A 10,580-nucleotide genomic window follows, 5' to 3' on the forward strand; every position below is an offset into this window, starting at 1 on the left:
ATTTGTTTCCATAATTAGTTTTAATTTTTAGTTTAATTATGATTTATTTTTTATATAAAATATTAGATAGAGCATTCTGATTGGTTGAGAGGGAAGATGTGAATACAAAAGTTCACCCCTAGGGGTGAACCTAAGTATTTTTCTACTAATAATTGTTATTAAAATAAAAAAATGCTTGGTTGAACAAAACAAAATAAAATAGTAAAAAAAAATGCTTTAGTGTTCTAATTTTCACTGTCATGTTGGTAAAAAAATATATTGGGACATGAATGAAAAAAATTTAAATTCATGTCTTTTTTTTGTTAGTTTGATTTTTTTTGGGTGTAAATTTGTTGTTAAATGGCTTATACAATTAAATATTTCCAAGAAAGTTGTGGTGGTAAATTATATAAGCCATCTGGTTACATTAGTTGGAACATGAGTTGCACCACTCACAAGAATAGCAATCTAGTCGTTCATATATACGATAAGAGAGTTTCTAAGGCCATATGAGGGTTGTGATATATTAAATGGCTTTTAGCAATGGTTTTGATTAGAGCTTTCCTTGGATTTTACTTTCTTTTAAGTTTAGGTTAATTAGAGTTCTATAGAGAAAAAAATTGTTCACGTTTTGATTGATTAGTGCATGAGATTAAATATTCTTTGCTTCTAATTTGATTACACAACGACTTCTTAAAAAAATGTCTAGCTAGGTTTATAACATTCAAAAGAATTGATCGAACTCTTAGCAATGTGGTATACGTTAGTACGCTGCATCCCATTTTAGGGTTGCGGATATATTGTCGTAAGCACACATATATATAGATTGAGAACCTTTATAGGAGAACAACAAAAGCAAACATAATATTCAGATTCAGTCTTTGTATTACATTGATTGAGCACACCAGCGACATTTACGGTGCTGATACAAATTTATTGAACGCCATAAAAAACACACACACACAAGCATGAAATACGTACACATGTAGATATGTGACATTGACCATAAGCAAAGCACACATATCGGACCTTTCATATCTGGTATTGCGTCCGGATGATCAGATACTTAACAAGGTCCGTAGCAGTGACAGTGAATATCGTTCTCTTCCACTTCACATAGCCCGAACCAAGTTAAGTCGCTTGTCTTGCAAAGAAGGTCACACAATCTTCCGCCGTCAACTTGAAGACACACACCCTCCTGAGCTTCATTTTTAAAGCATGTTTGGGCTTCCGCCTTTGGGAGTCCTGTTTAAACCGTTAATCTTTCCTCATCCAATTTGATATAAATAGATTAACCAGGACAAAGGAAGTTAATTAAATCTTTAAATTATCATTAGAAACCAACAAGACGATCATCAAGAGAGCAGAGAAGTTAATGATAAGATTGGCCATTTTTCTTTGTTTTTTTTGCTTTTGTTGTTGATGAGTCTTCTTGCAGAGATTTATAAAATCCACACAGTCTCGCTTGTTCTTCAAGATCTTTAGTTTCTGAATTTACTTTTGTAAACTCTTTCTCTCCATTTTGGGCAACCAATCTCGGAATCATCTTTTAATTTAATGTTTGGTTGAAAAAAAAAAAAAAAACAAAACAAGCGTGGTAAAAAAAAGTTGGTACAAATCTGAGTGTGGTTAAATTAGTTACAGTTAGAAAAACCAAACTACGGCCTCTGGTTCGGTTAAGGACCGCCCAGTTTAAAATTAGAAAACAGAGTCTTTTCTACAACAAGATTTTCACACTCTCACTACCTTACACACACCAAGAAGAAGAAGACCATCACGAATCTGAGCTATTATGAGTTGGTTGTGGAAAAAAGATTTATCCTTCTCCGACGCTGGTAACGATTTCACAGATCAGCAGCTCGGAGACTCCACTTCCAACGTGTACTGCACCACCACGGAGGTTGAAAGAAAGGTGTGCAAGACGAACCGGAGCTGGCGTGGTAAATACGTCCAAGAAATGCGAAGAATCCAAGGAGTTCCACATCCGTTGTGTAGGGAAGTAGGCATTTTCGTCGCTTCTCTCTCTCTCTCTCGCTTTGTGAAATTTCTAGGGTTTAGTGTTTTGCTTCTTTTACTTGATTTGTACGGATCATTGGTATCAGGTTTTGGATTCTCTAGTTATTGTCGGTTCATAGCCTGTTAATTACATTAGATCGAGGACAGATCTAGTTTAGCATTAAAACATTTGAGTATATTGTAGATTGGTATGTGTTCATGTGTTCTTTATCTCTCTGTTTGAAATGGGATGTGTGGAACTTGGACCAGGATTTTGCATTTTAAAGAATTTATATAACTCTCATATTTCTAGAAAGTTTCTTATGGATTGTTTGGTTGTTTGTTTTCAGGCCTTACAGAGTAGTCCAAACCAACACGGAAGACGATCTCAAGGCTCTCCCGAAGCAGGATGATGAGAAACCTCCAATTCTCTCTATTGATGCGGGTGCCATGAAACGAAAGATGAAAGAGGCTCTTGGAACCAGCAGGTTAAATGAAAAGCATTTGTAAACGATTCTTTCACTTGATCTCAACCGCATTTACCCTATATTCAATCACTGACACTCAACTTGCTTCTCTTGTTCGTGTTGTGTTGGTTTGTTGTTGTTGCAGGTAAAAAATGTAATGGATAGCCTAAATACCCCAAGAAGAGCCCACTAGGTTTCACAGAGAATGCAAGAGGCAAATCAACATGAAGCCTATCATTCTCACCTCTACTTTAGTTTCTTGCTTGCTATCTATGTTAATCTTTTGTTGTTACTGAATGTAACTTGAATGTTAGAAAAGAACGCAACACTTCAATGCATTGGATCTAGAGTTTTAAGTTATCTCTTGTCGAACTATGTTTGAAGTGTTCTGAGTATCTTTTGTCTTGCACATTGTGTCATTCCAAGTTAATGACTCTTTGTAGTAGTGCAGAGGATCTAGCACAAATCTGGTGACAGAACACATGTTATATTTTCCAAAGATTTTATGATGTCTGAAACACAGAATCACGTTCTTGTTCACAAGGAACAGTAGTAAAGAAGATCAGATGGTGTGTTCCTCCTACCAACACAGAAAACATCAAAGTAAAGATTCTATAACCTCATTCCTCAAGACAAAACAACAAACCTAGAGACCATCAGTTTTCCCTTGCTCTGTCTCGAGGACTTCATCTTCCTATTGTTGTTTTGTTTAGAGTGGGCAACTCGGGTTCCTCATCAATGTCCTCAATCTCCCATTCGATTTCGGCAGTTTCGGTTGTGCCCTCGTCTTCAAACTCTCAAAATACTGCAACCATAATAAACCAACGACCATTGTAGTCTTCTTCCGACCAAAATAAAAATACTGCATCCATCTTTAGAAATGTAAGCTCATAGCTTTTTTTTACCTGTTGCTTCCTCTTTCTCTCCAACTCCGCCTGATCAAACATAACAGAAGTTAAGTTGTTGTAATCCCTTTCACAAATAAAATCTTAACGAGATGAAATAAATACCAATGCATGTTTTAGCTGCGCGTTCTCTTCTTTCAACTGGTTCAGTTCAGCTTCCAATTCCACTGTATAGGCCTTCCACAAACAACACCAAACAACCATTAGCTTTTCTTTTACAAGAAACATTCATAGCTGTCATCAAGTGAATGAAGAAAAAGTATATATTTACTTGTTTTCTTGCTCTAGACCTCGCCGCAGACTCGCGGTTCTTGATCATCCTCCTCTGCCTTCGCTCAACTACTTTCTCCACTGGACCATCCGCTACTCTCTTCCTTCCCCTTAACCCTCCCATATCCACTCCATACTGTCCTCCTATGTTATCTACTTGTCCATGTCCTAATCCGTCTGATGACACAGGGCTTAGCGGTCCAACCATCCCCATTTGCTGTCCACCTGCTCCAAACCCACCACCGCCTCCATAGCATACCCCTGCCTGAACCGGCGGCGCCTGCTGATACCCTCCTCCTCCTGCCCTTTTACCATAACCTGATGGGTCACCTACACCCATGGCCTGACCCGGAAAAGTAGGATCACCGGTTCCTTGAAACACACCATAGAGTTGTTGCTGCGCTGCTGCGGGGATAACACTAGACGTGTTTTGGTTTTGGCTTTGGTTGGGATTAGGTTTGGGGTTAGTGGGATGTTCTCTGACCACACCAGCCTTCACTAAGAAATCCTCAAGTGTCATCTCCCCAAAAGTGGGTTGTCTAGCCGCAGTCTCACAGCCGTTCTGAGCATTGTTTTGACCATTATTACTACTACTACTACGTCCATTGCTGTCTCCTCCTCCACTACCACCACCTCCTCTATGTATCTCAGACCAAACCTCATCAACAGTCTTCCTACAAAGCGGAGCTGGAAGTGTTAACGAGCCTTGACGAGGAAGACTCGGCTGCTTCGCTATCCCTCTCTTGTTATTATTATTACTATTAGCCCCTTCGTTGCCTGTTGAACCACCACCACCAAAGACGCCAACAACGCTCTCGCCTCCATTGTTGTTGTTCTTGAAACCATTGTGATTAGGCGGGACAGAATGAGAAGCTGCTGCTTGCTGATTGTTATTATTCTCCTCTGCGTTCCAAATAGAGACGAGAAACTCGTCCATGTTCATAGACCCGAAGTTCTTGCCGTTCTCACATAGAGCATGTTGGAACTCGTCGAGGGTCAGTGAGTAGATAGAGGATTGTCTTCCCAACGAAGAAAACGGATGATGATTCTCACCACCTCCTACTCCATTCTGTCTTGTCTGCGCCGTCGACGACTCCACTTCTCTCTCTGACATCATCTTTGTTTCTCTAAGTACCATTTAACAACTGCACATACACACAAACAATGACCAATTAACATCTGTATTCACACTATATTGAAACATGTCACCTACCTAGAGACGACAATAACCATTTTGTCTCTTATAAATTAAAATCGTCGTATTACTTTGACTAAACATTAGATACTTATCCAGATCACAGAAACATGTAAATGACGTTAAGAAAAAAAAGAAAAAAAAAACATATGAAAAGAAAAAATTAAAAGTCGGTCCACGTGAAAATAAAGAAGAACGGTCGACATCATGACAGCGACAAACGATACTAAATATAGCAATAAACAAACTAATAATTACACATTTCAATAAAGTTTCCGTTTCCAAAAGAGGAAAAAATATCATACCCCACTAGTTTCCTCTCAAAAGCTAACTTATCAACACAAAGATAATTAGAGCTTAATTTAACAATACTAAAATGTTCATTAGCTTGGGTACTCATCCTTATATTAAATCCACCATATAAACCAAAATTAAACGCAGATGAGAGGACCATAAAATCAAATGAAATAAATTTAAACTATATAAAAAAAAATAAACTTCCTCTACCAGTCTTATTATAATCCAAGATCTTGAAAAAAAAAACAATAAATAAATCAAGAAAGTGAGAACCTGAAAATGAAATAAGTGTGTCCAAAAACCGGTGGCTTTTATGTTCCTCCGCCGCCGGAAAACTGAAAGAATTAATGCTTCTTGTTCTAGAGGTTCACCCTCCTTCACATAACTTTAAAGCCGCCGGAGAGCTTTAGCTGAGAAAAGTTTTTGAGGGAGAGAGAGAGAGAGAGAGATGGAAATGGTGTAAGAGAGAGAGGCGGTAAAAGGGAGATTATGGTTCACCCACGAAGAGAGACAGGGGTGGAGGTCAACATCTTTTGTCCAAAGTTATCTTCGACCAATGGGAGATGTAAGCTAAGAGAGGTCCAGGTCCAGGCCCATGATCAGAGGCAAAGAATCTGTACGGCTGCTTCCGACACGTGTCCCGCACGTGTCTCTCTTACGTTTCTTGGAGTGTCCTCTCTTGGGCTCGACGCGTGTTATACTTCTGCTTCGGCTACACAAATCTTTTTTTCTTTTACGCCAACACTGGTCTGAACCGATGGATTCTCTTTTGGAAAATTGCACTTTATTACGATTCGAGAGAGATGAAGAAGAAGAAGAAGTTTGTTAGAGATTATCAAAATATCTTTGTCTTATTTCATAATCACAAAATTATACAATTGTGTGCTTTTTTTACAAGTGTGGTATACTAACTTAACCGGTGTAAACCATAAAATCAATCTAAACCTTATACATACTTCCAATAGCACTAGAAGTTGAAGCAAACTAGAAGTGTGATTTTGTTTTTTTGATGCTGAGAATTTTGTATTAATCACAACTAAAATTTAGCGATTATAATTTTTTTTTGTGGTTAATACATAGGTAATAAAATTGGTCGAAATTTAGCGATTATAATTTTTTTTTGTGGTTAATACATAGGTAATAATTTTTTTTTGTGGTTCATAATTTGTTTTCGAAATATATTTTAACCAAAAAAAATGTATAATTAACTTTTAGAGATCAATACAATTTTATATGAAAAAAAATATATGTACTGTATGTTGTTCAAAATAATGTAATAGTCAAAGTTTTGTAAATACTTCTATTGTTGTTGTCCTTTAGCTAGTGAAAAGTAGACTTGTTCGATTTTGAATAGTAGTAGTACTGCGTTTGGTGTCAGTCAAAAACTTATTAAATAGAAGAAAGAAACAAAATCGTGAAAAATTAATTATCCTCTTCTTTGGTAAAATTCTAAAAAAAAAGATAAAATATGATTCGGATTATCCATCATATAAAATATTTAAAAAGAATCCGACCTGCCGGAATCGAACCAGCGACCTAAAGATTACAGCAACTACTACAGTCTTCCGCTCTACCAACTGAGCTAAGGTCGGATGTTTGTTAACTTATACATATGTTTCTTAATATTAACCTAGTTAAGATTTCGTTTTGGTCCCAAGTATTATTGTTCTTAGTTTATTCCAAACAAACACAAGTTTTTTACATAGCTACCAAAACTCATACCAATATATCTAGCCACAATATATTTATCAGTATTCTCATGAATCTCTCATTGGTTCAAAGTATTATAGCAATCATGTCACAAAACCCAATTAGCCTCATCTTTTTGTGAGAGAGAAGGTATATGAGAGTTTAGTTCCTGTTCTTGACTTCATCGTTGGTTAAGAGAGTCTTAACAATGTTATTAACCATACCTGGAGCGAAAGGGAACAAATGCCCAGCTCCAGGAATCTCATGGTATTGGATCCATGGCAGCTTCTGCGCAATGTAACGTTGCAGAGTCACAGGGACAAGCACATCATCATCTCCCTGCCACAAGTGCACTGATCCTTCATTGTTCGGAAACAGATTCTCGAGTTCCATTGGATCGAATTCCCAAGTTCCAAATCCAACAATCATGTCACGGTGCAATGTCTCGTGTGTTCCTTGTTGCCTTATTTGTGCCTATATAGAGACTTGGATTTGATGAAAATGCAAATAGGGAAAGAAGTGATGATGAAATTGTTATAAATATATACATACCTCATGTGGCCTTCTTGCAGCACCGAGCTTAGACATGATCTCTTTGTCTGCTTTGGACAACATACCGAGATTTCGGGCCACAACACTTGATCCATGGAACCACTCCTGTGAGTTCCACCAATGAGTAAGCCAAGGAGCATAGTGTGCAACACGAACCGCCCATTGGTCATTTCTCGCTTGCTGGTAATAAACCTCGGTTGATAAGTCTGATGGAAAGTTCTTCCACCAATAGTTCACCACTGGAGCGACAAGTGTTACTCCAGCCAACCTAAAGAATCAAACAGAGTTATACACTCACACACATACACACATCAAAACCATTCCCTTAAATAACTATGTGATCATTAACAATGTTAGTTCTGAAAGTGATACCTGTGAGGAATGTACTTAAGGCATGCCCATGTGGCTTGTCCACCCATCGAGTACCCGATGACATAGAATTTAGAGCCTAGACTCAACTGATCAGCAAGCTCTTCTACGTCCAAAGCCAAGCTTTTGGGAGTACGGTTTGGGTCAGGATCACTCTCTCCATAACCAGGTCTATCAAATGAAACCATATACACACCTAGTCCTTCTTTTATTTCCTACAACATTGATATCAGTAAGTTTACATCTTAAAACAGGTAACAACTAGTAAATGTTTTGGCATGAGAACATTATAAAACAAGTACCGGTGATAGTAGAGCTGCGAAAGCATTATCGTGCCTGCAACTGTCAGATCCATGGACAACGACGATTCTATGGGTAGCTTCATCTCTTGGAACTCCTTGCTCTTTGTAAGATAAATGCCTTCCGTCTCTAAGCTTAATCCTTGGTCCTGTGATGGATGGACCATCAGGAGAGCCACATAGCTTCGATGGAGGAGGCTGGATCGCCTTATAAGTCGAAGCAGCTATACAGACAAAGAACACCAACAACAACTTCTGAAGAACACCTGTAATTCAGATTCAGACAAACAGAGGTTTTTTTGTCCTGTCTTTAAAAATGAATCTTCAAGGGCAAGAAACCAAAGCTGTGATGTCTCTTAAGACCAAACTCATCATCACTCGTAGGCCCTTATTAAACTGTCAAAGATTCCTCAAAGCAAAAAATTAATGTGACTGCTGCCACCATTAAATGTGATTTCTCTGAAATTCAATAATCTAAGAATCATTTCACTTCACATCAATATGACCTAGTTCTCTACTTCTTGAAACAAAAAACAAAAAAAAATTCAAAAATTCAAAATACTGGAATCAGAGAAATTTTTCTTGATGGGTTTTTCCTTTTTAGGGACAAAAGAAGAAATTTCAAAATCTAATGGTGGATTTAAAATAGAAGATAGAAAAGATCAAACCTGAGGAGGGAGACCTAGGAGGATCTGTCGATCCAGTGGCCATGGCCGAGAGAGAGAGATACAGGTAGAAAAAGGGAAGTAGCTGGAAAGTAAGAGAGAAGAGAGGTTGGTCTTTAAAAAACGCAGTTTAGACTATCTAAAGGGGTTACTTGCTGCAACTTTTACAAATTTGGTTGTTTCTTGTTTGTTTGTTTCTTTGTTTGAGTTGTTAAGCCAATGTAGTAGGAGTAAGATGTGAATACCCTTAAGCCACGTAATCCGTTAGATTAAATTACAAAGTTACTAGACCCCGAAAATAGTGAAAAGGGGTAAAGTAAAAAATATGCAAAGTTTATAAAACAAAAGCATAACATATTCATTGCAAAATAATACGTACGTAAATAAATATTTTTGGTAGGTGTATATCTGATTAGTGTTAGGTGTACCTTCTCCTCCATACGAAGTTGATGAATGTTGTAATTTGGGTGCCTTGACCTAGATGATGATTAAGTTAATTAACTAAATATAGAAAATGGTATCAAATATAAATGAATTCCTTTTTTAGAAATTTATAGAAAATAATTAATTAAATACGAAAATATATCAATTAATAATTTAAAATGATGCGTGCACATGATATACTATTTATTCATTAATTGATTTAAGATTAATTAATTAAATAAAATACAACTTTTTCCAAACCGAGTTTATAAAATATGCAAAGTTTATAAAACAAAAGCATAACATGTTCATTGCAAAATAATACGTAGTTTTTGGGTAGGTGTATATCTGATTAGTGTTAGGTGTACCTTCTCCTCCATATACTGTATAACCTTTTTATAGTAAACAAGACATCAATTTTTTTTTTTTTTTTTTTTTTTTTTTTTTTGTCAACAAGACATCAAAATTTTATCATTTTAGTTTTGAGTTTTTGACAATCTATCGTTGACTTAGTCAACATTTTATCAGGAATTGAGATCGAACCGTTAATTTCATGGCATTCGGATTTAAACAAAAATATTTTAGCCATGTTAGAAATGGACTTGATCTATAGATATTTGCCATGTTTTTTTTTTGTTTTGGTTTTAAATATTTGCCATGTTAGAAATGGACTTTATTTAAACAACTTATTTTAGCCATGTTAGACATAGTTTACAAGTGACATTTTTAAATAATTAAGTGGTTTTGAGTCTAAGTCTGTACATTTTCTCAAGTTAATAACCGAAATGGTTTATATATTTTATTTATAAATGTTATTGAACCGATATTTTCTAGGAGTTGTCTAAACTTTTTTTTATATAAATTGAGCTATTTACGGTTGGTAAAATAGTATCGATGTCAATATGTATCTTATGAATTATGTAGAGCAAAGCTTAGCATCAAAAATGTTCCTTATTTTTTTATTTACTTATATCTCAAAATCACAAAAAAATGAGGTCGTATATATATAATTTACTAGATCAAGAGGTATTTAGTCTTAATATGTGAGTAGACTCATTTTGGTGACTAGAAAGTTTGTGGATATGTCTCTATATTTCTGGGTGGACAAAAACAAAAGGTAAAAACTGAGATGAGAGAACAGTAAAAAAATAGCATTCCCTCCTAACAACATATTAGGAAATAGCTCCATAGAACTAAACAAGTAATGTATCATTTATGACGGTTGCTCATTAAAAATACATACAGCGATCGTTGCACCGTGAACATTTATGTAGTATATAGTACAACATTTATTACTACATAATTCTCAAGTCACGAGTCTATAACAATATCGTTTCTTCTTTTGGAATTTCCTTTTCTCTTTATATAAAAATAGGTATCGTGAAAGTCCCAAAAATTCCCAACAAAGATAGTTGTAGATTCGTTGAGGACCGTTCTACTGACCCATCTTCTCCTCCCGTTATACACTCTCTATA

The 10,580-nt window shown here is 36.2% G+C and overlaps 3 protein-coding genes, 1 long non-coding RNA gene and 1 other non-coding gene across 5 annotated transcripts; 1 reads left to right on the top strand and 4 right to left on the bottom strand.

Moving 5' to 3' along the window:
* Positions 1-1,045: 1,045 nt before the first annotated feature.
* Positions 1,046-1,371, bottom strand: LOC109132710 (putative defensin-like protein 203). Its single transcript, XM_019244915.1, has 2 exons — positions 1,312-1,371; positions 1,046-1,225 (listed from the first exon to the last, which is right to left on the bottom strand). Exons 1-2 carry the CDS (start codon positions 1,369-1,371, stop codon positions 1,046-1,048), a joined length of 240 nt encoding a protein of 79 aa, XP_019100460.1.
* A 332-nt stretch (positions 1,372-1,703) lies between these two features.
* Positions 1,704-3,001, top strand: LOC147946253 (uncharacterized). The gene is made up of 2 exons (XR_015597223.1): positions 1,704-2,462; positions 2,587-3,001. It is a non-coding gene; the product is annotated as an uncharacterized LOC147946253 (long non-coding RNA).
* On the bottom strand, positions 2,913-5,904 carry LOC104782042 (protein ABSCISIC ACID-INSENSITIVE 5-like). Its single transcript, XM_010506857.3, has 5 exons — positions 5,382-5,904; positions 3,618-4,761; positions 3,452-3,523; positions 3,347-3,376; positions 2,913-3,246 (listed from the first exon to the last, which is right to left on the bottom strand). The coding sequence occupies exons 2-5, from the start codon at positions 4,752-4,754 to the stop codon at positions 3,151-3,153; spliced, it is 1,335 nt and encodes a 444-aa protein (XP_010505159.1). The 5' UTR covers positions 4,755-4,761; positions 5,382-5,904; the 3' UTR covers positions 2,913-3,150.
* Positions 5,905-6,616: 712 nt separating this feature from the next.
* Positions 6,617-6,700, bottom strand: TRNAY-GUA (transfer RNA tyrosine (anticodon GUA)). The gene is given in 2 exon segments: positions 6,617-6,652; positions 6,664-6,700. It is a non-coding gene; the product is annotated as a tRNA-Tyr (tRNA).
* A 53-nt stretch (positions 6,701-6,753) lies between these two features.
* On the bottom strand, positions 6,754-9,105 carry LOC104782043 (uncharacterized). The gene is made up of 5 exons (XM_010506858.3): positions 8,686-9,105; positions 8,021-8,283; positions 7,722-7,933; positions 7,350-7,617; positions 6,754-7,271 (listed from the first exon to the last, which is right to left on the bottom strand). The coding sequence occupies exons 1-5, from the start codon at positions 8,726-8,728 to the stop codon at positions 6,960-6,962; spliced, it is 1,098 nt and encodes a 365-aa protein (XP_010505160.1). The 5' UTR covers positions 8,729-9,105; the 3' UTR covers positions 6,754-6,959.
* Between the last annotated feature and the right edge of the window lie 1,475 nt (positions 9,106-10,580).

The sequence above is a fragment of the Camelina sativa genome, chromosome 4 (genome assembly GCF_030686135.1).
Source record: "Camelina sativa cultivar CO46 ecotype springtype chromosome 4, ASM3068613v1".
Taxonomy (NCBI): domain Eukaryota; kingdom Viridiplantae; phylum Streptophyta; class Magnoliopsida; order Brassicales; family Brassicaceae; genus Camelina; species Camelina sativa.